Raw genomic sequence first — 27,036 nt, forward strand, 5'->3', positions numbered from 1 at the left:
GCTGGGCTTTATCCTATAGGCTGTGAAGGATTTTAAGTCAGGAAGGAAAATGATCAGATTTGCATTTTAGGTAGATTTTTCTGGCATCAAGACAGATTAGGTTGTTTTTGTCCAGATCAGAGAGGATGAGGGCTTGAGTAGGAGTTGGAGAGATCTAGGAAATGTTGAGGAGCTAAACTGGCAGAACTCGGGGAGTAGATGTGGGAGGCGGAGACTCTGGGATGATGACGGACAGATGGTGCTGCCGTTTTCTGAAATGAGGAAGAGGAACAGCTGCTGTGAGGGTCAGAGAGAATTTAGACAAAGAGGAGGCAAGTGTGATGGCGATTTATTGAAAGGATGGTGCCAGAGCCTCTGAAGTGGGCAGCGGGAATTGCATGCCTTTTCCCTCTGAAGAAGCACCTGGTAGGGGGAGAGGGGTGGCGGGAGCACCCCCTCCCCTGCCAAGTGGCCCCTTCCCACACCTGCCTCATATGCAGACTCATAGGGTCGGAAGCCTCCAATAGCTGGGGAAGACGGTGTTGCTGGGCCGCCTCCATCACTGCCCCGATCCCGCCCGGGGCCAGAGTTCTTCACTGAAGCCCCGGATGGTTTGAGAGAATCACTCCCAGCTGCCTGGAACAATTTCTTCAATCTTTGGAGGACTCAAAGCAGCTAGGAAGGATAAAGGGGGAAAGTTGCAATGAAAAGAATCGAAAGAAGGGAGAACTCAAAGAAAAATCAGAAGAAATTGTTGAAGTTCAATTCTTTGTGCCTCTGAGAACTGGAGAGACCTTGAGCTGCGTCTGCTTCCAAGTGTGGCCGCTTCTCATTTTTCCCAAACAGAAGGAGATGTCCTGTCATTAAGGAGGAGTGCCCATCTTTCTGAGTCGCTCAGTCTTCTCTGGCAGCGCGGGAGTCTCCGCTCTGTGACTGTGACCTGCCATTGTCACAAAGGCGTATCAAATAAGCCCTCAGATGTCTCCTTTGTTCAAAATGTTCAAATCAGCTTTTCCCCTTCTCTTTGAAGGAACGATTAACCACACACTGATCAATTACTATGAAGGGAGGCTGACACTCTTGACAAGTGGCAATTAGCTGGCAAAGAGGAGTTCGGGCCCAAAGGGTTCCCAAGGCGTGTTGCTGAGGGGACAGCTGTGGCTGAACATTTCTGACTCCACAGAGCAACCACCTACAGACCTGAAAGAGGAATTGGTAATCAAACACTATAACTATGCTAGAAAAAGGAGCACCACTGTGGATATTCTCATTTAAGAACACTTTATACACACTTCACTCTCTACCCCCCGGGAAGGAAAATAGATGCCTTAGTCTTTACTGCTTCCGTTCTAAGGACCACTTCACACCAGCATCCAAGAAGTATCACAGTATGCTCTTTAGATGGGCTTTCCAAAAATAACAGAAGCTGTGTATTCCCAAAGGTAAACTGGGCCTCGTCTGTCCATCCACTGGAGAGGACAGATACCTCAGCCCACTGAAGGATGTGGAAAAGGGACTTGCATGTTCTGATAACATGAAGGGTTTCTGAAAAACAACAAAAGGAAGGAGAACCAAACGTAAGAATGAGCCAGTTGTTAAAGTTTAGATTCTTTGTGGCATCTGACCTTGAGATGTCACTGTTCTAAGTTCGGCTCCATCTCAATCATTGCAGACGGAAGGAAACACATTCTGCCATGAAGGGGAGTGATCCGGGATGGGGTTGCTGGTGCTCTGTGACTGATCTTTCTAAACCCGATACACATGTGACGTTTGCTGTTGGCCCATTTCAGTGATTTCATCTGTAATTGGAATTTGTATCTTTGTGTTCAGTTCATTAACTCAGTGTAATTGTGAGAACATTGCCCTGTCACATAGCTTTCTGTCTCCTGATTCAAGGGTCAATGTATTTTTTAATAGGGGATATTAATCATTCTTTTGATATGTTTCAGTTAGAAAGCTCTTGGCTGCAAGTAACAGCTAACTTAATCCCAGTGCTTAAACGAATAGAGTTATTCTCTTCATACGACAGAGAAGTCCTGAGCGGGTGGTTTCCATTGTTGGTACAGTGGCTCCATAAAGTTGGGTCCAAGGGCTCTGCATGTTTTGTTTGTTTCTTTTGTCAGTGTTTCCCTCATGGTGATAAGATGGCTTCTCAAGCTCTATCCATCACATCTGCATTCATGGCAAGAGGGAGGAGGTAAAAGGATGGTGCCACAATGCTTCCCTGTAAACTCCCTCGGCAGACTTCTTCTTGGGTCCCATCGTCAGTCTTGGATCCCTAGGCCACCCTCCCACACTCACCTCCAGAAAAAAAAAAAGGCAGGGAAGTAGCTTGCCATAGTGGGCTTAGACCAGTTCTCATTCTCTAACGCGTAGGAAATTTCCTGCTCCAGGTGAATCTGAGCTTCTGTTGAGCTAAGAGAAAAAAAAGAAATGGATTTTGAAGATGCAAATATTGTCTGCCACAAGGTTCCTCAATGGCCAAGGCTAACAAAAACCACAAGTAAAATAAAACAATAGTCTTTCATTTTCTATCATGGTAATCGTGAAGAAGATGATGATTTTGATTAAGATTATTACTAGGGTTTAAAAACTGCAGAAAATGACTCTAATAAGTGAAGACATGAGAATCTGGCATGTATTTCAGAAACCTCTGTGGTTTGACTATCCTTAGATCCATGGGTTTCATTTATAGACTCCATTCTAAGGAAATAATTGTAACTGAGTAGAGATCTAGCTACAAAGATTTTCCTTGCAGCATCTTTTATAACAGCAAAAACAGAAACACCAGCCTAAATGTCCAGCAGTAAGGAAATTAGTTAAATAAACTCCAGTACATCCCTCAGGGTTATATTGTGCAGCAATTCAGATGGTGTAGTAGAAAACCATATTATTGCATGAGATTATTAATGTCTTGTTAACTGCAAAAGTAGCTATAAAATGGGATGTACGATATCATTCCGTTTTTAAAAAGAAATGTGTGTAAGGAATGCATATGAACAGATAGAAAAATAGACGTTTATGTGGTTAGTGCTTATCTCTGGGTTGACGGGACTATAGGTTTAAAAAAATATTTTTTTCTACACTGTACTTTCTAAATTTACAAGCATATGTGCTTGTTTATAATAAGGGGGGATATATTAGAAAACCTAAGCCACAGAGGTGATTTTTCAGCAGGGGACAGTCGTCTGACCCCTCTTGCAGTGACTGGTGCTGTTCTAACAGCTGGAGCCCGTGAGGGGAAATGTTCTCCCATCCTTCTGGATTGCTTCCAGTTTTTCATTATTGTAAATAATGCTAGGATTAACATCTTTATATCGAAAGCCTTTTTTTTTTCATATTCTCAATTATTTTCATAGAACAGTTTCCCAGAAGTAATAACCCTAGGTCAGTGGCTGTGAACATTTCTTTCGCTTATGATCATATTTCCCAGTTGCTTCTCAGGGGGGCTGTACCCATACCCAATGCTGCGGAAACATCTCACCAGCACTGGGTATTATAATTATATTTAGTGTTTGCTAATTTAGCAGGCAGAGAATGGTACCTCATCATTTCGATTTGCATTTCCAGCAAGGCTGAACGATCTTTTCTGTAAGTTGTTTACACGTTGTATTTTTTATTTGTGAGTTTTGCCATTTATCTATTGGGGTTTTCATATTTTCCTTTGCAATTTGTACAGACTCTTTCTGCATTAAAGGTAACAGCCTTTTTTTCTGTGGTAGATATTCCCCCAGGCTATTGCTTCCTTTCTGATTTAGTTTTTTTCCTTTTGTAATCAAAAGCTTTAAATTGTTACATAGTCGAATCTGTCACTTTTGTGATTTTCTTTCATTTCTTCCAAGTTTAGAAAATTACCCTCTCGCTCCTCAAGCATGAGTTTGATAAGTGTTCAGTTCTGTTTGCACCCAGATTTTTTAAGGTTTGTTTTTTAAAAAAATACTTACCCCCTTAATTCATCAATAATTTATCAGGCTACTGGTTTGTGGTAGAATTTAAGTTCATTTTCTCCAGTTTAGTAAAGTGATCTCTATCATTATATGTGGAATAATCTTCTCTCTTAGTTTGCAACTCCTCCTTTGTCATAAGCTAATTTTTATATAAATGGTAGGACCTATTTCCGTCATGTATCTAATAGTACCTCATCTTTTTAGATGAGTAGTTATTTAAAATTTATCTGATATTATCCTACTTCATTACATTTTAAACTCATTTTCTTTTGGACTATCACCTGTTTGAATGTAAAACAAAATCCTCTACAGACTCAGAGTTTCTTTGAGGACAGGAACCAAGTCTTTCTTAAGTATTTCAGTGTCCCCAGCATTGTCCCTAGCTCATAGAGATAATTAGTAAATTTTTTTTTTTTTAAGATTTTATTTTTCCTTTTTCTCCCCAAAGGCCTCCGGTACATAGTTGTATATTTTTAGTTGTGGGTCCTTCTAGTTGTGGCATGTGGGATGCCATCTTAGCATGGCCTGATGAGCGGTGCCATGTCCGTGCCCAGGATTCGAACCTGCAAAACCCTGGGCCGCTGAAGCGGAGCACGAGAACTTAACCACTCGGCCACAGGGCCAGCCCCTAGTAAATATTTTTGAATGAATGAATTTGCCCTTTTGTGGATCTCTTTTACTAAAGGTCATTGTTTTAAGGCTTTCGCTGTCATTTTACTTGAAGAAACAAGTCAAATCAAGGCCAGAGGAGCCGTGCTTCTCTTTATTGAACCCGTCAGACACCTAGCAAAGCCATGTCTTTCATCCTCCAATGACCCATAGAGGAATAGCATCATCCACATTTTACAGATGAAGAAACCAGGGTTCAGAGCTCATTTGCCTGCATTTGAAAGGCTGGTAAGGATCAAAGTTGGGCATCTTAGTTGGGGTAGCAGTTAAGCAGGTAAATCATAGACACCGTAGTGTCCACTGCTGGCATCAGATGGCCTGTGTTCAATGCCAGTGTGATCGCGGTCAGTTACGAGACCCATCTGTGCCCCATCTGTATATTGACAGTAGCAGGTGTCCCTAAGGCTCACCGTGAGTACATAGTAAGACTCCGCATTCTAACCACTCTTCCTCTTTCATCCCTATGAGCCAAGAATACATGGCTTTTTGTTCCCTTTTTTGAGATGTTCTAGGCTTTTATTTTTTTTATTGAGGTCATAATAGTTTATAACATTGTGGGATTCCAGTTGTACATTATTATTTGTCAGTCACCATCTAAATGTGCCACTTCACCCCTTTCACCCATCCCCCTTCCCCTGGTAACCACTAATGTGTTCTCTTTGTCTGTGTGTTAGTTTATCTTCCACATGTGAGTGAAATCATATAGTGTTTGTCTTTGTCTATCTGACTTATTTCGCTTAACATAATACCCTCGAGGTCCACCCAGGTTGTTGCAAATGAGACGATTTTGTCTTTTTTATGGCTGAGTAGTATTCCGTTGTGTATATATACTACATCTTCTTTATCCAATCATCAGACGTTGGGCACTTAGGTTGCTTCCACGTCTTGGCTATTGTGAATAATGCTGCAGTGAACATAGGGGTGCATAAGGCTCTTTGAATTGTTGATTTCAAGTTCTTTGGATAAATACCCAGTAGTGGGATAGCTGGGTCATATGGTATTTCTGTTTTTAATTTTTTGAGAAATCTCCATACTGTTTTCCTTAGTGGCTGCACCAGTTTGCATTCCCACCAGCAGTGTGTGAGGGTTCCCTTTTCTTCATACCCTCTCCAACATTTGTTATTTTTTGTCTTGGTGATTATAGCCACTCTAACAGGTATAAGGTGTGATATCTTACTGTAGTTTTAACTTGCATTTCCATGATCATTAGTGATGTTGAACATCTCTTCATGGTGCCTATTGGCCATCCGTATATCATATTTGCAAAAATGTCTGTTCATATCCTCTGTCCGTTTTTTGATTGGGTTGTTTGTTTCTTTGTTGTTCAGTTGTATGGGTTCCTTATATATTATGGAGATAAACCCCTTGTCGGGTATATGATTTGCAAATATTTTCTCCCAGTTAATGGGTTGTCTTTTGTTTTGATCCTGATTTCCTTTGTTTTGCAGAAGCTCTTTAGTCTGATGAAATCCTACTTATTAATCTTTTCTTTTGTTTCCCTTGCCCGAGTGGACATGGTATTCGAAAAGGTCCTTCTAAGACCAATGTCAAATAGTGTACTGCCTGTATTTTCTTCTGGGAGTTTTATGGTTTTAGGTCTTACATTCAAGTCTTTAATCCATTTTGAGTTAATTTTTGTGTATGGCAAAAGATAATGGTCTACTTTCTTTTTTTTTCCCCTAAGATTTTACTTTTCCTTTTTTTCTCCCCAAAGCCCCCCAGTACATAGTTGTATACTTTTTTTTAGTTGTGGGTCCTTCTAGTTGTGGCATGTGGGACGCTGCTTCAACATGGCCTGACGAGCAGTGCCATGTCCGTGCCCAGGATACGACCCAGCGAAACCCTGGGCCGCCAAAGTGGAGCGCGCAAACTTAACCACTCGGCCACAGGGCCAGCCTCGATAATAGTCTACTTTCATTCTTTTGCATGTGGCTGTCCAGTTTTCCCAACATCATTTATTGAAGAGACTTTCCTTTCTCCATTGTATGTTCTTGGCACCTTTGTCGAGGATTAGCTGTCCATAGATGTGTGGTTTTATTTCTGGGCTTTCAATTCTGTTCCATTGATCTGTGTGCCTGTTTTTGTACCAGTACCACTGTTTTGATCACTATGGCTTTGTAGTATATTTTGAAGTCAAGGATTGTGATGCCTCCAGCCTTGTTCTTTTTTCTCAGGATTGCTTTGGCTGTTTGGGGTCTCATCTTGCCCCATATGAATTTTAGGATTCTTTGTTCTGTTTCCATGAAGAATGTCATTGGGATTATCATTGGGTTTACGTTGAAATCTGTAGATTGCTTTAGGTAGTATGGACATTTTAACTATGTTTGTTCTTCCAATCCATGTGCATGGAATATCTTTCTATTTCTTTATGTCATTATCAATTTCTTTCAGTAATGTCTTATAGTTTTTATTGTATAGGTCTTTCACCTCCTTGCTTAAACTTATTCCTAGATTTTTTTTTTGTTGCTGTTGTAAGTGGGATTGTATTCTTGAGTTCTCTTCCTTTCAGTTTGTTATTAGAGTATAGAAATGCAACTGATTTTTGTAAGTTGATTTGTACCCTGCTACTTTGCTGTAGTTGTTAATTATTTCTAATAGTTTCTGGATGGATTATTTAAGGTTTTCTATGTATAAGATCATGTTGTCTGCAAACAGCAAGAGTTTCACTTCTTCTTTGCCTATTTGGGTTCCTTTTATTTCTTTTTCTTGCCTAATTGCTCTGTCCAAAACCTCCAGTACTATTTTGAATAAGAGTAGTGAGAATGGGCATCCTTGTCTCGTTCCTGTTCTTAGAAGGATGGCTTTCAGTTTTTCACCATTGAATATGATGTTGGCTGTTGGTTTGTCATACGTGGCCTTTATTATGTTGAGGTACTTTCCTTCTATACTCATTTTATTGAGTTTTTATCATAAATAGATGTTGGACTTTGTCAGATACTTTCTCTGTGTCTAATATGATAATCATGTGATCCTTATTCCTCATTTTATTAATGTGGTATATCACATTGATTGATTTGTGGATGTTAAACCATCCCTGTGTTCCTGGTATAAATCCCACTTGATCATGGTGTATGATCTTTTTAATGTGTTGCTGTATTCGGTTTGCAAATATTTTGTTGAGGGTTTTTGCATCAATGTTCATCAGAGATATTGGCCTATAATTTTCCTTCTTTGTGTTGTCCTTGTCTGACTTTGATATCAAGGTGATGTCGGCCTCTTAGAATATATTAGGAAGCATTCTATCTTCCTCAGTTTTTTGGAATAGTTTGAGAAGGATAGGTATTAAATCATTGAATGTTTGATAGAATTCTTTAGAGAAGCCATTTCCTCATGGACTTGTATTTTTTGGGAGGTTTTTGATTACTCTTTCAATCTCTTTACTTGTGATTGGTCTATTCAGATTCTCTATTTCTTCTTGACTCCATTTTGGGAGGTTGTATGACTCTAAGAATTTATCCATTTCTTCTAGATTGTCCAATTTGTTGGGATATAGGTTTTCATAGTATTCTCTTATAATCCTTTGTATTTCTGTGTGGTATCCATTGTAATTTATCTTCTTTCATTTCTAATTTTATTTATTTGAGCCTTCTCTCTTTTTTTCTTAGTGAGTCTGGCTAAGAGTTTGTCAGTTGTGTGTATCTTCTCAAAGAACCAGGTCTTTATTTCATTGATCCTTTCTGCTGTCTTTTTTGTTTCAGTTTCATTTATTTCTGCTCTAATTTTTGTTATTTCCTTCCTTCTGCTGACTTTGGGCTTTGTTTGTTCTTCTTTTTCTAATTCTATTAGGTTTAGTTTAAGATTGTTTATTTGATATTTTTCTTGTTTGTTAAGGTGTGCCTGTATTGCTATGAATTTCCCTCTTAGGACCGATTTGCTGCATCCCATATGAGCTGATATGTGGTATTTTCATTTGCATTTGTCTCCAGATATTTTGATTTCTTTAATTTCTTCAGTGATCCATTTGTTGTTCAGTAGCATGTTGTTTAGTCTCCACATATTTCTGACTTTCCCAGCTTTTTTCTTGTAGTTGATTTCTAATTTCATAGCGTTGTGGTTGGAAAAGATGCTTGAGATGATTTCAATCTTCTTAAATTTATCGAGAATCCCAATGACCTCTTCACAGAAATTGAACAAAGAATCCTAAAATTTATGTGGAACAACAAAAGACCGCGAATAGTAACATCAATCCTGAGAAAAAAGAGCAAACCTGGAGTCATCAGGATCCCTGACTTCAAAATATACTACAAAACTATAGTAATCAAAACAGCATGGTCCTGGTACAGAAACACACACAGAGATCAATGGAACAGAATTGAAAGCCCAGAAAGAAAACCACACATCTTTGAACAGCTGATCTTCAACAAAGGAGCCAAGAACATATAATAAAGGAAAGTCTCTTCAGTAAATGGTGTTGGGAAAACTGGGCAGCCACATGTAAAAGAATGAAAGTAGACCATTCCCTTACACCATGCACAAAAATCAACTCAAAATGGATGAAAGACTTGAATGTAAGACCTGAAACCATAAAACTCCTAGAAGAAAGTATAGGCAGTACCTTCTTTGACATTGGTCTTAGAAGGATCTTTTCAAATACCATGTCTACTCAGGCAAGGGAAGCAAAGGAAAAGATAAACAGATAGGACTGCATGAGACTAAAGGGCTTCTGCATGGCAAAAGAGACCATCAACAAAATGAAAAGACAACCCACCAACTGGGAGAAAATATTTGTAAATCATATATCTGACAAGGGGTTAATTTCCAAAGTAAATAAAGAACTCATACAACTCAACAACAACAACAAAAACAACCTGATTGAAAAATGGGCAGAGGAGGAGCCAGCCCAGTGGCAGAGCGGTTAAGTTCACACATTCCGCTTCAGCTGCCCAGGGTTCGCCAGTTCGGATCCCAGATGTGGACCTACACACCCCTTGTCAAGCCATGCTGTGGCAGGCGTCCCACATACAAAGTAGAGGAAGATGGGCACAGATGTTAGCTCAGGGCCAGTCTTCTGCAGCAAAAAGAGGAGGATTGGCAGCAGATGTTAGCTCATGGCTAATCTTCCTCAAAAAAACAAAAAAATGGGCAGAGAAGGGCTGGCCCCATAGCCTAGTGATTAAGTTTGGTGTGGTCCACTTTGGTGGCCCAGATTCAGTTCCTGGACACAGACCTACACCACTCATCAGCACTCATGGTGTGGTGGTGACCCACATACAAAATGGAGGAAGGTTGGCAACAGAAGTTAACTCAGGGCAAATCTTCCTCTGCAAAAAAAAAGGGGGGCAGAGGATATGAACAGATATTTTTCCAAAGAAGACATACAGATGTTCAACAGGCACATGAAAAGATGTTCAACATCACTAATTAGGGAAATGCAAATCAAAACTACAGTATCACCTTACACCTGTCAGAATGACTATAATGACCAAGAAAAGAAACAACAAATGTTGGAGAGGGTGTGGAGAAAAGGGAACCGTCATACACTGCTGGTAGGAAGGCAAACTGGTACAGCCACTATGGAAAACAGTATGGAGATTTCTCAGAAAACTAAAAATAGAAATACCATATGACCCAGCTATCCCACTACTGGTTATTTATCCAAAGAACATGAAATTAACAATTCAAAGAGACTTATGCACCCCTATGTTCACTGCAGCATTATTCACAATAGTCAAGAGGTGGAAGCAACCCAAGTGCCCATCAGCTGATAACTGGATAAAGAAGATGTGGTATTTATCTATAATGGAATACTACTCAGCCACTAAAAAGGACAAAATCATCCCATTTGCAACAACATGGATGGACCTTGAGGGTATTATGTTAAGCAAAATAAGACAGACAGAGAAAGACAAACACTTATGATTTCACTCATATGTGCAAGATAAACTTGTGGACAAAGAGAACAGATTAGTGGTTACCAAGGGGAGGGGGGTTGAGGGGTGGGCATAAGGGGTAAAGGGGCACAATGTATGGTGACTGACAGATAATAATGTACAACTGGAATCTCACAATGTTATAAACTATTATGACCTCAATAAAATTTTTTTAAAAGCTGCTAAAAAGGAATTTTTTTATTATGAAAATATTAAAACCTTTTTTAAAACTAGAGAGCATAGTATAATAAACACCCATGTACACATCACCTAGATTTAACAATTGTTAACATTCGCCACATTTCTTCATGTATTTTATTATTGTTGAAGTACTTTAAGGTAAATTACAGACATCAAAACATTTCATGCCTAAAATCTTCAGTATTTATCTCTAAAAAAATAATGACATTTTCCATTATAACTACAGCCTCATTATCACTTCTGATAAAATTAATAGTAATTCCTTCATGTCACCTAAGCTTGTCCATGTTCAGATTTCCCTGATTGTTCCCCAGAAGTCTTTTATAGTTGGTCTGTTCAAAACAGGATTAAATCATAAGTTTTATGTTCCATTTTACTATTTTTATATCTTAAGCTTTTAAAATCTGGAACAGTTTCTTTTCTCCAACTTTTTGGATATTTTGTTTTTCTTGACAGTGACTTGTAAGAGTTCTTGGATCTTTTGCTAGAGATTATGAAGTTTTTCATGGATTCCTTTTGTGGTACAGCTAAATTTGTTTTCTTGCCTTTGTATTAGGTACTGTTAACCAGGAGTGTTTTTTTTTAATACTTCATCATCAAACTGGCTTCAGTAGCTTGGAAATTGATTCACATCTGACCTTGGCTAACAGTGTTTCCTGGAAAAAGCATTCCTTAGACTCATTTCTTTCTAATCTCAAAGAAGATTCTTCTTCTGGGTTTATACAGAACTTATTGGCTTAAAACGAATGCAGAATAATAAAGGTAGGTTCCGAATATCAGCTATGTATAAGGTTATGAAAAACCTTAATAACTCTTCTTTGTGTTTAGTTTGCAGAGAAATTCCTAGAAGTGAAAGAAGCTGCCAGACTAGCCAGAGACAAGTCCCAGGAGAAAATCGAGACCTCGAGTAATCATTCCCAAGTGAGTAATTTGTCCGTGGAATACGTCTGAGTGTGACCAGTAATTGAGACTCTTTGCTTCTTGTCACTTTTGACAAGAGATAGCGAATTTTAGCAGTGGGACGTTTTGAAGGCTTTTTCAACTATTAGCCTGCCCACAGTGAGATGGAGGTGACACGTTTTTATGAGGCTCTTGAATTTTTCAGGATTTGGTGATGTATTTTTGCTGGAAAGCAGTTGACGAGATTAGAGTTAACACATGGCCCTGGCCTCTGAGAGGCATTCTCTGGTCACTGTGTTTAAGTCTCAGTGACAGGCAGCCTGTTTCCTTCTCTGTTGGGAGGTGAGGTCCATATGCAGGATGCTTATTGACAAATGCAGATGCCTTGTGCCCATGAGAGAGAAAACTCCATTGATGCCAGGGAGCCCTCGTCTCAGTCCTCCCGTCTTAACAAAGTCAGGTGGGAGATGGTCCTCCAGCAGCTCTGGCTTAGCCAAAGGAGAGGTGGCGTTTCCAGGAATTGAGTAGTCCATCTGCTTAAAAGTGTGATAACTGACTAAGAGGGACCTGTTTTAACCTGAAATAAAAACACCTGCATTCCCGATGTCTAGATTGGTGTACGTAGTGGTGGGCGGAAGGCTTGACCTAGTGACAAGGTCATATGTGGAGAGGCAGGGAAAGGGAGACATCAAGAGCAAAGGTTTGGGGTTAGGAAAAAGCATGGTGTGGTAGCAAGACAGCAAGGAGTCTGCCTGACGGGCTGAGGTGCACTGTGGGAAGACTAGAGATACACTGGAGATACTGCGAAGGACCTGGACTTCTTCCTTAGTGCATGGTTTATTATTTCTTAGTTTTTTATTTATTTATTGCTGGTAAGTGGCAGACATTGGAGGCGTTATGACTACTGATCAGGACTTGACATGAGGGTTGAGTGTAGATGGTAAGGAAGTCAGGGAGTGGTGGAGGGTAGGAAGACTGGTGGCATGGAGGCTGGAGGTGGAGAACGGCTGGGCCAGGGCAGCCACAGGGATGAAGTCAGGGATGGGTGGTAGGAAGAGGACCTGGAGGCCTGAGCATACAGAGCAGTCAGAGTCGACACTCCACACTTGACCGTCAGCCTCACAGCAGCCATAGCTGAAGCTGAATCATGTAAAAGATGCCCCATAGAGATTTATGGAAATGAATGTATGTTAGACTACAGGTGAACAGGAACTTTCCTGAATCTTTATAAATAATCTTTAATATAATCTAAATGATACTGTTAATTTAGTATACCAATTACGGTACTGAGTAATCTCTGAGGATCTATAAAATTGGGCACCCAAAATGGTCCATGGTCTAAAGGGTTTCTAATATATAATCTTTTTGTGAAAATCACATATTATAGCGATATCTTTAAACTTTAATATTTGGATTTCTTTTTTTGTCTTAATGTGTGCCTTCCTCCCAGAAGTATTTTAAACCTTAAAAATATCAAGCATACCCATAAGATATTATCGTGTATGTATATATTAATTATATAAAAATGTTTTTTTGTCTCTAAGCTTTAGTTTTTATTTACTTTTCTCTGTGTTTCTCTGGGCGTAGAGATCATTGTACTTTTTTATTTTTCTTTTTATTAGAAATCATACAATTGCTTGGTTTCCCGAATCTCTTAGGAAATGAACACTTTGGCCAAGTTTTCCAAGTATTTGAAGATTTTGAACAACTTCATTACAAATCATTTGATGTGGGTTTTTTTCTGACTATAAAAGCAATACAGATTTATTGCAGAAATCAAAAATATGCCATACTATAAAGAAGGGAATAAGAATTACCTGCTTTTATACCACTCAAAGCTATTTTGTTAACATTTTGTTGTATCTTCCTAATGTAGTTTTCTAGTATATTTTATGTTATTCTTTTTAATCTTTTTTTTACTTATATGTTATGATCATTTTCTCATAATTTCAAATATCTCCTTTTCAAAATTAATGGCTAGACAGTGTTCCAGTGTTCGAATCACGTATTATTCCATTAACCTCCTATAATTTGGGACATCTATGTTGTTTCCAATTTCTCATTAATATAAATAACACTGTGATCAATGTTCTTGTACATCTTTGTGCATTTGATGGTTTCTGCAGGACAGATTCTTGAAGTGAAAGTATTGGGTTAAAGGTAGGAACATTTTTAAAGCTTTTGATAAATTCTGCAAACTTAGCCTACAGAAATGTACAATTCTAACTCCCACTGGCAGTGAATGAGAACGATTTTTCCTCCCACAGCCTTACCAACAAAGCCTTGTTGATTTGACAGAAGAAAAATGTATCTTATTGGCTTTTTTCATTTTGTATTTCTTTCCTAGTGATATTAAATATTTTTTATGTTTATTGATGCTATGCATTTCTTCTTCTGTAAATGTCAATTGCATATTCTTTTCCTTTTTTAAAAAAATTGTGTTAATCTTTTTGTGTTGATTTCCAAGAACTTTATTTTTTAAAATAGATATTTTTGAAGATATGCCAAGCTAGGAAGACTTGTATAATGAAGCCCATGCACCCATGGGTCAGCTGTAACAATTAGGAATTTGTGACCCAACTTTTCATCTATGCTCCCTCTCCCTCCCCGCTATATTTTTTTTGTATTAAGATTATGATAGTTAACAACCTTGTGAAATTACAGTTGTACATCATTATTAGTCATGTTGTAGGTATACCACTTCACCCCTAGTGCCCTGCCCCCCACCCCCCCCCCCTTTCCCCTGGTAACCACCGATCAGTTCTCTTTGTCTATATGTTAACTTCCACCTATGAGTGGAGTCATACAGAGTTCGTCTTTCTCTGTCTGGCTTATTTCACTCAACATAATACCCTCAAGGTCTATCCATGTTGTGAATGGGACGACTTTGTCCTTTTTTATGGCTGAGTAGTATTCCATTGTATGTATATACCATATCTTCTTTATCCAATCATCAGTTGCTGGGCACTAGGTTGGTTCCATGACTTGGCTATTGTGAATAATGCTGCGATGAACATAGGGGTGCATGGGACTTTTGGAATTGCTGATTTCAGGTTCTTACCTCCCCGCTATATTTTAAAGCAAATCCCAGACATCTTATCATCTCATCCACAAATATTTCAGTGTGTAGCTCTAAAAGATGAGGATTCTAAGAGTTTTTAATATAGGAAAGATACTAACATTTTGTTTATTAGTATCTCCTGCAAATATTTTCTCCAAGTTTTTGTTTGCATTCTAATGTTGTTTATGGGCATTTTTTTTTTGCAATGAAGAAATTTAGTCAAATTTATGCATCGTTCCCTTCATGGTTCCTTCCTTTGCCTCTGTGCTGATTGGAGGCTGAATAAGATCTTTCTAAGATTTTATCCAAGACCAGATGAGATTTCACCTCCATGTGGTATGACTTGTTACAGAAAACGTTTCAGCATATTCATAGCAATGCTAAATAGTCATGGAGACAGCAAACATCCATATCTGATCCCGGGTTTTTAACGAGTGTGTTGCTCTAACTCTCAGTAGCCCCAGGATTTTTAAGTTGTCTCACCTTCTAGTACTTTCCTCTCCTCATTCACTGTTTCTTGTTCCTTGTTATAAATCCCTCCCCTTTTAATCTGTGACTTCTGTCCTCTGTCATTGAAGGAGATCAGGGTCCCAGGCTTGTTGGGTTTGTCTGTCAAGTTTGAGTGAAAAGGCTGAGAGTCACAGCCAGTGGCTCTGTTGTCAGTGAGGTGCACACTTTCTGAACTCCGTGTGCTCTCTTCCGGGCCTTTTCGTTTGCTCTTGATTGTCGTCTTTGTTGTTAGTCTTAGCTGCCTTCTGGTTGGATCAGTTGGGTCTCCCGCACTCATAAACACACTTTCTCATGGCTGCTTTGCTGCGCCATGAGGATGAGCAATAATGTGTGAAGTCACTTCACTTTGGCGAGGAATCTGGGCGTGAAACCCCATCTTCCACTCAGGCATCCAGTATCAATGGGACGGACGATGAGAAGGCCTCTCATGCGGGTCCTGCTGACACACACCTGAAGTCTGAGAATGACAAGCTGAAGATCGCTTTGACACAGAGGTAAGGGTGCTTAAAATCCAGCTGCTATTTTCTCCCAGTTCAGCACTGCCCGGATGACTTTCCTGCTGGGCAGGGGTTCGGGAAATTGAGAAAGGAGACTGGGTTCTGTTCCAAGTGTCATCCAGTCTTGTCTCCTGGCCAAAGGAAGACCAACTGGTTTCATGGCTGTTCTGTCTGACTGACCACATCATACACAATTCATATATGTGGGTGTGTTCACGTGAGAGAGACAGTGTGTATCTGTGTGCACGTGTGTTAGTAGGATGCGGCAGAGTACATGAGTGTGTGAAGGAGTGTGTCTGTGTGTGAGAGAGATGTGTCCCTCTGCTTGTGTTTTGTTTTGTTTTTTGAGGAGCCAAATTTATCATTTGTTTGTGTATGATAAGATTAGGTCTTGAACATCCAGAAAAACATATGAAAACCTAAGAAACTATTAAAAATAGTAGAAAATCTCACAAAAATCAATGGCTTTTCTATATACAAACATCACATAGAATATATATTTGAAGAAGAGATTTTCTTTACAATATGAACTAGAACCATAACATACATAGGAATAAACTTAAGAAATGCACAAGATCTGTGTGAAGGAAACTTTGAAATGATTTTGATGGGGCCGGCCCCGTGACCAAGTGGTTAAGTTCCCGTGCACCGCTGCGGCGGCCCAGGGTTTCGCTGGTTGAGATCCTGGTCACGGACATGGCACTGCTCGTCAGGCCACGTTGAGGTGGCATCCCACATGCCACAACTAGAAGGACGTGCAACTAACATATACAACTATGTGCCGGGGGGATTTGGGGAGATAAAGCAGAAAAAAAAAAAGTTTATAAAAAAACATGATTTTGAGGACCATAAATGAATGATTTAAGAAATAGATGTATTCTATTGGGAAGTGGGTAGGAAGCCTTGATGTTTTAAAAAGTATCACTTTCCCCCAAATTGATCTGTAAATTTACTGCAGTTCTCATAATGATAACAAGATTTTAATTTCAGTGACCACACAAGCTGTGCTTGTGTTTTTTTATGTTGAGGGTGTGGCCCATCTCCCAAAGACTAAGCTGGACTTCATGGGGTGGGCTCGCCCCGTGAGCGCACTCAGAGCTGCTGCCTTTTGGAATCCTTCTGCTCACCTGGCAGGGGGTTCCCCTGGCTTCCCCCAGCCTCTCTGTGGCTGAAAAACTGCTCTCCTCAGAGCTGCCCCATTTAAGAGGTGTGTTATATTGATTCCTCCATTTTACAGATGAGGAAACTGAGTCCCAAGAGGTAAAGTGAGTCCTTCCTTGCCCAAGGTCACTTGGCTACTAAATCTTTCCACCACCCCATACTACCTTCCTTTCACTTACAGCCGCAGCTGCAGTCTCACAGGAACCGTCCTGACGTGGCCAGTCACATTCCACAGTGGGAGGCACCACAGGGTTGGCACCCACCTCTCCAGCTCAGCTGGCCTGGCCTGTTCTTGGAGCTTAATTCCTGTGATCTGACCTGGAAATTCCAGAAAGAACACGTGGCCCTTGGCTCCAGCCAGCTTCTTAGCATTGTGGGTTTTGTCAGGTACTTCAAAGGACAAAACTGTGACCAGTCTCTTTTCTTACTCATCAGGCAATTATAAGTACTATTTTTGGTTGTTTTAAGTCACAGTGAGCTGCCTGAATGAAAATGTTTCAACCCTAAAAATAAATGTTTTTAAATCTCAATTTAACGAAGAAGCGAGTTACAAGAATTGAGTATGAAGCCGTTTCCCTAAATCAGCTTAAATTCTCAATCATCAACTCTAAAATTAATCAAGTAATAATATTTTACTATTTTTTCAGACTGTGGTATTTGAAACTGAAAGTATATATTTCCCAATCACGTTCCTAAGTCCTTGAGGCTGCAGGATGAACAATAACGCAGATTATTCAGATACAGTTTTATTTACTTGAAAAAGCCTTTAGAAACAGAATTCTCCTCAGCCAGGCAGTGTTGTTAGAAGACTGAAACTTTCTCATGGGCTTGTAGTGCCAGCTCTGCCCGTCACCTCAGGCCACGTTCAGCACCACAGACACATGGTCTTCATCACCTCGGGCCACATTCAGTACCACAGACACATAGGCTCCATCACCTCAGGCCACGTTCAGCACTGCAGACATGTGGGCTCCATCACCTCAGGCCATGTTCAGCACCACAGACACATGGACTCCATCACCTTGGGCCACATTCAGCACCACAGACACATAGGCTCCATCACCTCAGACCATGTTCAGCACTGCAGACACATAGGCTCTATCACTTCAGGCCACATTCAGCACCACAGACATGTGGGCTCCATCACCTCAGACCATGTTCAGCACTGCAGACACATAGGCTCTATCACTTCAGGCCACATTCAGCACTGCAGACATGTGGGCTCCATCACCTCAGGCCACGTTCAGCACCACAGACACATGGACTCCATCACCTTGGGCCACATTCAGCACCACAGACACATAGGCTCCATCACCTCAGACCATGTTCAGCACTGCAGACACATAGGCTCTATCACTTCAGGCCACATTCAGCACCACAGACATGTGGGCTCCATCACCTCAGACCATGTTCAGCACTGCAGACACATAGGCTCTATCACTTCAGGCCACATTCAGCACTGCAGACATGTGGGCTCCATCACCTCAGGCCACGTTCAGCACCACAGACACATGGACTCCATCACCTTGGGCCACATTCAGCACCATAGACACATAGGCTCCATCACCTCAAGCCATGTTCAGCACTGCAGACACATAGGCTCCATCACCTCAGACCACGTTCAGCACTGCAGACATGTGGGCTCCATCACCTTGGGCCACATTCAGCACTGCACACACATAGGCTCCATTACCTCAGGCCACATTCAGCACTGCAGACACATAGGCTCCATCACCTCAGGCCACGTTCAGCACTGCAGACATGTGGGCTTCATCACCTCAGACCACGTTCAGCACCGCAGACACGTGGGCTCCATCACCTCGGGCCACATTCAGCACCACAGACCTGTGGCCTCCATCACCTTGGGCCGCATTCAGCACCACAGACACGTGGGCTCCATCACCTCAGGCCACGTTCTGCACCACAGATATGTGGGCTCCATCACCTCAGACCACGTTCAACACCACAGACACGTGGGCTCCAAGCAAGGAAACAAAAGGAGTGCTGGAGGCGAACAGCAACTGAGGGGAACCTGGTTGTAGTTTGTTTTTTAAAACTTCTTCACTGAACATATAGGATGAGATAAATCCGAGGTTTTTGTGGTTCTGTGGAGGTGTCCCTCTGACCTGTGTTCTTCCCACACTGATGAGGTGACTTAGGCGTGGCCAGGGCTCCCTCGCACACGCTGTGGTTAGAAGCCCAGTTCTGCCCTCAGGGGATTCCCGGTCACTGACTCCTGTGTCCCCAAGTCCTCAGCTCTCCACTCTGGTTCCTTTAAAGGCTCTGAGGAGGCACAGGTTACAGTGGGGCCCTTGTCACCTGGAGCCAGGCTGTGTGTGTGTTGAACCTGGGGTCCTTGGGCTCCATAGAGGGGTGTCTGGAACTTCCAGAAAGGTCCGTGGAGCTTTCCTGAGATTCTCAGAGGCCTGGTCTGCCCGCACTTCAGAGCCCCTGTCCTCGAGCTGGTTTCAGGAGCAAACTGGGTGTGACAGAACCTTCTGTGGCAGGGGTCAGGGAGCAGAAGGGAGGGGGCCTCACCACGCTCTGTGGCTTCATTCTTAGCTTTGTCTCTTCCTTCTCAAAGAATTCTGTTCTTTTCTAAAGCGATTCTTTAAGGAAATATCCTGGCAAGGTGACATGTGTGCCCTGGAGAGAGACACCTGTCCCTCTTGGCATTGGTGGCAGCCAGGCCGCCAGTGGGAGAGGTTGTGGTCCTCCTAGGGGTGAGCTAGGGGGTGGCAGGGCCCCTTTCCCTGGGGCAGGCGTTGGGTGGGGGGGCGCAGGTGTGCAGCGGGCCGGTGGCCCCGACATCTGGGTCACCCCGCGGCCGCTGCCCCACAGCGCCGCCAACGTGAAGAAGTGGGAGGTGGAGCTGCAGACGCTGCGGGAGAGCAACGCGCGGCTGACGGCGGCGCTGCAGGAGTCGGCGGCCAGCGCGGAGCAGTGGAAGAGGCAGTTCTCCGTCTGCCGCGACGAGAACGACCGGCTCCGGCACAAGGTGGGCCCCGGAGAGGGCACCCTGCTCCTCCTCCCCCGGGCTCCTCCCACTGCGCTCCTCCTTTCCCGGCCCTCCTCCCGCTCCTGCCGTGCTCCTCCTCTCTTGGTCCTCCTCTCACTCCCTCTGTGCTCTTCCTCTCCCAGCCCTCTTCCCTCTCCCACCATGCTCCTCCTCTCCCAGCCCTCCTCCCTCTCCCACTGTGCTCCTCCTCTCCCGCCGCCCTCCTCCTTTCCAAGCCCCTCCTCCCGCTCCCTCCACACTCCTCCTCTCCCAGCCCTCCTCCTCTCCTGGCCCCTCCTCCCACTCCCTCCACACTCCTCCTCTCCCAGCCCTCCTCCCTCTCCTGCTGCACTCCTCCTCTCCCACCACACTCCTCCTCTCCTGGCCCTCCTCCCTCTCCTGCCATGTTCCTCCTCTCCTGGTCCTCCTCCCTCTCTTGCCGCGCTTATCCTCTCCCGCCACACTCCTCCTCACCTGGCCCTCCTCCCTCTCCTGCCGTGCTCCTCCCACTCCCTCCATGCTCCTCCTCTCCTGGCCCCTCTTCCTGCTGCTGCCAGGCTCCTCTTCTTCAGTCCCTCCTCCCGCTCCCGCCTCTTCCTTCCCTCCCAGCCCTCCTCCTGCTCCTGCTGCCCTCCTCCCATGGGCAGGAGTGAGACCTACTGCCTCCCCCTCAAGCTTCCTGCTGTCTCCTTGCCTCTCTTGGTAGGAATGCAACCGTGCAGCAAATAGCTGATTTATTACTTTTATTGAACCAGGTTTTATAGTTTCTGTTACGGAGAAAAAGGTAAATGAGAGATTTCAGCTTTTTCTCTTACAAAGAGCACCGTCTGATGCTTGTTGTGGGTCAGCCTTTTCTTGTGGTGGGCCTCCCCCGCCCCTCCCCCCCAGCACTTGCTGTGGTTCAGTGATCTTGTTGGAGAAGAGGGATCCAGAGGGTGAGTTGATGAGGTGGTTTTGGGGGGGCCAGAGAATTCTCAGTTGAGGTCCTGAGGTCACTGTGCCCTGTTTTGATAGTCAGCACGTTTATTCCACAGGCTGCTCTGTAAGGCCAGGGTCTCAGTGGAACAGGTCACATTAAGGTGGGTATTCACTCTCCCTTGCTCCCTATTTATAACCTGCCCGCCCGACCCGTGGAGCCCCCAGAGTCCACTCCTCTCTTTCACCATCTTACTTCGGTACGGATGGCATATGAAAGTGCCTTGTGTCGTTTTTTCATTTCAGTGCCAAGAGTGCCGACAGTGAGGGGCACCGGGCCAAGTGCTGACTTTGCACGTTCCCTTCTGAGGCCTGGCCGATGTGCCTGCTGGAGGGATCGATTGCCCTTTGTTTTTTTTTTTTTCCCCAAGCAAAGAGCTGAGTTTCTGACTTTGTGCCTGAGAATAAGAACCCGCCCTCAGTGCTGGGGGCTGGAGGAAGTGCATCTCGTAGAACTTCCTCCCTGGGAGGCACGTCAGCGTCCCTGGATGGGAAGCATTGAAAGCTTAGTTTTCAGGGAGGAGGTAGAAGTTGGTGGATGTCCAGCAGCTCCTGTGGCTGGGGGTTCAGACCCCGAGGGTCGGCACAGGCCACCTCTGAGAAGTGTCTTCATGGCAACCACCCAGTGCCCTTCACCTTGAAGGCTGCTGCTGTAATGCCCGTGGGGACCCCGCCAATGTAGTGCTTTTGTGTTACATGTTGGTTCGGCTCCTCCTATCCACTCTGCACACACACCTCGGCCCCCAGGAAATGCTCAGCATCAGATGGCAGTGCCAGGGGTCTCAGGCCTCTGCGTCCTTCTGAGGGGTCACACTTGAGAAGGAGAGAAAGATGCACTCTGGGCATTTGCCAGTTCAGCCTGGACCTCTCCTCCCTCCAGAAAGAGGCCCACAGGCCAGGCCCCTTCTGCATGCATCAGTAGGGAAAGGTCATCTTGATTTAAAACGTTTGAAATGTCATCGCATCCCATTTGGTGGCCACTGTCCCACAGAGTTGCTCGCTTCTCTACCCTGCTGGCTTAAACCCTTGAGATGAAGCAGAATAATTCAGGAGATGATTAAAATCATGTAAAAATCATTCTGGGGAGAAGGAAATAGATTCCTGGAACACCTGACACCTGCTTATGATGGATCCTTCAAGCAAACCTGAAGTTACTGTCCTGTGCCCGTGAGAGAAAACCAGAAGCCCAGAGCATTCTGAAGCCAGGGTTTGTGACTTATTTAAGTAAGGCATCTTGTGCAGGCAGGGACCGACAGCCCCTCACGGGGGCCACATGGTCTTTGTTCATAGCAACAAGGAAAAATTTCTAAGTGGGTTAGTTTATGGTTTATTCTAAAAGAAAGCTAACCAGAGCTGTGGCAATCTTTTGTTTAATGACTCAAGGAAACCAGCATCCATGCCTTAACATGTGATATTTGTTAAAGATTGACGAGCTGGAAGAACAATGCAGTGAGATAAACAGAGAGAAGGAGAAAAATACCCAGTTGAAGAGAAGAATTGAGGAGCTGGAATCGGAACTCCGAGAAAAGGAGACGGTGAGTAACAGTGCTCTGAGTGGAGCCCTCGGCCTCCTCTGGGCCTCGTGGGGTGATCTCCACTCCAGGACAGAGCAGGCGGCTGTGGGACATGTGACCGGCCCTGGCAGCTGCCTGGCCAGAGCACAGAGAGAGCCAGGAGTCACACCAAGGCACAAATTCTGCAGAGCAGAGGCCTGACCATTCCCCTCTGCAGCCTCATTGTGTTTATCACATGGTCAGTCACTCCATCCAAGAGGGAGCTGAACGTCTTCCAAAAAGCTCAGAAACTTTTATAAATGATCTATCATCGGAAGTTGAGTTCTGCTGTCAAATTAATGCAGCAAAAGCCACCAGTCATACAGTCTTTTATTTTCTGGGGAGCAAGACAGCTAAGTACACAGACACGAGACCATGGGCAAGTTACTAATCCTCTCTCAGCCTCAGTTTCCCCATTTACAAAACAGGATCATAAGAATACCCATCTTGTTTTGGTGGTGGACGGACTTCATGCGATAGTGCGTGTAACATACCCAGCCCTCAGAGTTATCTGATGTGTGTTAAGTGTTAACCTCATCACCATTATTATTGATGCACACAGTACAGGTTGCAAAAGCTGCTTCTCTTGGAGTATGCACAAGTTGGGGATTTTCAAGAGCACATCTTATCTGACTTGCTTTCACATTCTTTTTTGAATTTCTGTCTCCTGTAGGAGTTGAAAGACCTCCGAAAACAAAGTGAAATCATACCTCAGCTCATGTCAGAGTGTGAATACGTCTCGGAAAAGTTAGAGGTAAGGGCCAGGAGCATGTCTGTCTTGGCTCAGACAAGAAGGCGTTTGTTGTGTGGCTCGTTTCTCCGAGGCGTCTCCCTTTTATACCTTGCTTGGTAAACAAGAGCGATTTTCTGTTCATAAACAGCCGGTGGTAACTGCATGCCAGCTGCCATCTCTGCCCCCCGGTGCAGACGCAGCAGTGCGTGTCCCTTGAGTTCCCACTTGTATGAAAGTGTCCTGTGCATAACCGTAGTGTCAGTGACTATTTCCCACCCACAGAAGTCCCTGCAGAACCACAGAGGCAGTGAGGCGGGGGGAGCGGACGGGGGGGGGTGGGGCGGGTGCACTGAGAGCATCAAACCCGGGTGCTGTTCCACCTCGCCACTCCCCAGCCAGTAACCTTGGACACGACCTTGGGCAGGCCCCCCTCGCTGGCCTCGGATTTCTGGTCCACAGAAGGAGGGTTTTCACATCCTCCTTCACCTCCCAGGGTCCCTTCCCTTTAGGAGCACTTCATTCGGGTACGCGGCCCCAGTATTAGTAGCCGGCTCCTGTACAGATGTTCAGAGAAGCCTCACACCCATAAAACGGAAGCTCTTATTTGATGTGAAGAGTGCAAAGCTTAAGCCTCGTGTAGGCACTCACAGCCATCCTGCCTTTGGGAGCTTGGGCGTCTCCATGGTGATACCAACAGCCGCATGGTGCACAGACCCGCCGTCCCTGAGTCTGGCACAGCCAGTCCTCCCCTGGGGCCAAGGAGGCCTACCCCCTGGACCTAGAGAAGCAAGTCACTCTCTCACTGGTTCTCTTTCTCTCTCAGAATGGAACTGAAAGGTGGCCTCTGCTGACCACTCCAGGACTGAGGCTGAAAACCCCTTTTGCCTAGATTTCAGACTTTCTCTGCAGGGCACTTGGTCAAAGGCTCAATTAGCATCAGGCTCCCTCCGGGCAGGACTCCACATTCTGCATTCTGTGTGGGGACTTCGTTTCCCAGACCAGATGTTGGTCGTACACTCTGCCTGTGGGCATCTCTGCAGGGAGTTGGCAAGAAATGAGGGGCACCCGGGAATGCCCACTGCTTCCGTGCCGCCATCAGCGTCCCCAGCTCGTGCGCTGGGGGACTTGGCACATCTAGCAGGCAGGCTCACAGGAGAGTGGACGGTCAGCTGGAGCAGGTCTCAGCGGACCTCGGCTCCCATCACTGTTCTCCAGACCCTTCTCCCTTGTTTTGCTGCAGGCGGCAGAGAGAGACAATCAAAACCTGGAGGACAAGGTGCGTTCTCTCAAGACCGACATTGAGGAGAGTAAATACCGACAGCGCCACCTGAAGGTGGAGCTCAAGAACTTCCTGGAGGTGCTGGACGGCAAGATTGACGACCTGCACGACTTCCGCCGCGGCCTCTCCAAGCTGGGCACGGACAACTAGGGCGGCCCTGGGCCCCGCTCGTGAGTCCCCAGTGCGTGTGTGACACGAAGTAGGACTAGGACATTCTCCTGTGTGCGTTGCTTCTGTAAATGCAGGCGCGGTTTGTCGTGTTTCCAAACCAGTTGTGCCGTCCACTCTCCTCTCCAGAATAGAAGTCTCCTCTCGCTTGTCTGGCCTCGCGAGGTTGTGGACAACTGGAAGATTCTGACTCAGGAATCCAGAACTAGGTCTACCTTAACCATTTACGCAGTCAGGGCAGGGATGTTTATATCTTTCTTAAGGGCTGTTGCAACCCTACGAACTGGAAAAAGTATTTTCTAATCCAAACACGAAAATCCTTGACACCTGCTTTTTCTGAATAGCGTTCAGAGTGTTTGAATGTCCACCGGGAAGGCAGGCACCAGTGCGTGGGGCATGAGGTGACAGCTTTGCTCTCAGTAAATACTGAGATGCCTTCCATCAAGCACTTAGTAGAGACTTGTCCAGGGAAAGAAAACAAGTTTCCGGTGGGTGTGTTTTTTGGCACAGAAATCGCCCATCCGCTCCGCCCCCTTCCACCCACCCCAGTTTGTAGGGTTGCGACAATGTTCCTTTCCTTGGTTTTCATTTCTGAGCAGATGGCTGTGCTGTGGGAACAGCACGCAGTGAGGGTGCCTAGCAGTGCCTGGCACAAAGTAGGTGCTTAATAAATATTTGTTCAATCAAACATATGAAGAGAATTTAGTGTTTTAATCAAGCCGCCCAGCAGAGTCCATCACACCCCCATGGAGCAGGCCACCGTCCTGGTGCGCTGGGTAATTACCAGACATGAATGCAACGGACTATGTGGTCAAACTCACAGACTGGGTTGGGTGACCCAGGGCAGGGAGGGTGGCACTGGAAGCAGCAGGAGCTGGTCTGAGGCCCCCCAGGAGTCCATCCATGGTGCTCTGTCCCTGGGGATCTCTGACGCTGGGCCCACCCTTCTCCAGGCATGGAGGCCTGTGGCCTGGGGGTTCCAGGACCACTGGCTGTCCTTGGTATAGGGGCTGCCCAGGGCTTGAGATCCAGGGTAGGATGCAATGATGTGTTTGGACAATTGAGAAAGAAGTCACACAGGCCCACGAGGGGAGAGTCAGCTCGGGCTGCCTGAGCCGTGGCCTTAGTGACAGAGAAGGTCTGCCCAGGTCTGCTCCAGGCTCTCTTGGTCCCTGCTAAGGAAGGGGCTGGAGCTGTAGCCTCTCCCCTTGTAAGAGTTTCTCACTGGGGCCCGTGGTCATCAGCGTGCCCCGCGCAGGGCACGATGGTTTGAATCCCATAGGCCATAGGCATTTCTAAATGCCTTCAGGGGACAGGATGGCTTCGGTGCCCCCTTACCCACTTTGAGAACCACTAAGAGAACTTCCCCCTCTGGAAAGATTTCCTCACTTGGTTAGAATTTCTCCCTGCTGAATTTGGGTACACGATAAAACAGCCAGAGGAGGGGCCTGGGTACACTCGGAAGTGCCCCGGGCCGCAGGGCGAGTTCACAAGTCCTGCTGCTCCCCTTCCTCTAGCTGAGCCTGTCTCTCTGAGTGGGGGGGGGGGGGGGGTCTTTGGGATGGCACGGGAGGGAGGGCTGGTGATCTGGAGCACCAGGGCACTTCAGGGGAGCCCTGCAGGCTGAGTGGGGCAGCTTTGGCTGAGTCCACTGGGCTCGTGGCAGGTAGGAAATGCAAAGAGTAGTCAGCCCTCTTGGTGATTTGAGATAGGGTACCACTGGCCCTGCCCTTTTCCTGGAGCTCCAGATGGCTCTCAGGACAGTTGGTAGCAGCTCCCTACTGGCCAGGAGACTGGGAAGCTGGGCTGGCCATGGCTCAGCCCCTTGGTCCAGCAGTGGGCTAAAGAGGATTCTTCTCAGACCGAGTCAGTCCACCTGTCGGCACACGGGCTGTGTGGCTGCCCAGAAGCAGTGGACACCGGGATTCCAAAAACCTCAGCTTGTGTCTTCTGATGCCCAACACCCCTGTCTGTGAGGTGGCTCTTTAGTCTGGAAGGAACCATCTGACTGCCTGGAGCATGCTCAGGTGACATATTCATAGGAGGGTGGAGTTGTCACAGCCACCTGTGCATCCCGTAGCACTGACCGTAGAACGCGTTGGAGGCCGTGGCTCTCTTCCCATGGGGGCTGCTCTGTCTTCTGTGGTGGAGACCCGTGATGCCCGCTCATTGATTGTTGAAGAGTTTGCTGATCACCTCCTAGGTAGAGATGAGGAACTTAGATCCCTGGACTGCATAGCCTCGTCCAGCGCTGACACTGTGGCAGCCCGGGAGCTCAGAGCAGTAGGGGTTCCCATAAAGGGACAGGTAAGTTGGGTTCAGCAGAGAAAGAACCACTTCAGAAAAGCACAGGACTTTCAGTTCCTTCTGCATTTCTCTAAAGATCTTAATATTTCTTCAGTTACTTTCTTTTTTAAGAAAATGACCTAGGGACAAGCTAGACAGTCAGTCGAGAGGCTTGGCCCTGTCTCTCAGCCTCTGGCACTGTGAGGGTGGACTCGGTCTAATGACAGTGACCCTCTGAATCCATCCTGG

General features: G+C 45.0%; 1 protein-coding gene across 6 annotated transcripts in view; it reads left to right on the forward strand.

Moving 5' to 3' along the window:
- Positions 1–25,189, forward strand: part of HOMER2 (homer scaffold protein 2) — an 86,498-nt gene extending 61,309 nt beyond the window's left edge. For all 6 annotated transcript variants that reach the window (XM_070570287.1, XM_070570248.1, XM_008512684.2 and 3 more), the window contains exons 4-9: positions 11,495–11,587; positions 15,525–15,631; positions 19,637–19,793; positions 22,193–22,303; positions 22,995–23,075; positions 24,295–25,189. In XM_070570287.1, coding sequence (XP_070426388.1) covers positions 11,495–11,587; positions 15,525–15,631; positions 19,637–19,793; positions 22,193–22,303; positions 22,995–23,075; positions 24,295–24,483 — 738 coding nt within the window. In that variant the 3' untranslated portion in view covers positions 24,484–25,189. The remainder of the gene's footprint in view (positions 1–11,494; positions 11,588–15,524; positions 15,632–19,636; positions 19,794–22,192; positions 22,304–22,994; positions 23,076–24,294) is intronic.
- Positions 25,190–27,036: the final 1,847 nt, after the last annotated feature.

The sequence above is a fragment of the Equus przewalskii genome, chromosome 1 (genome assembly GCF_037783145.1).
Source record: "Equus przewalskii isolate Varuska chromosome 1, EquPr2, whole genome shotgun sequence".
Taxonomy (NCBI): Eukaryota; Metazoa; Chordata; class Mammalia; order Perissodactyla; family Equidae; genus Equus; species Equus przewalskii.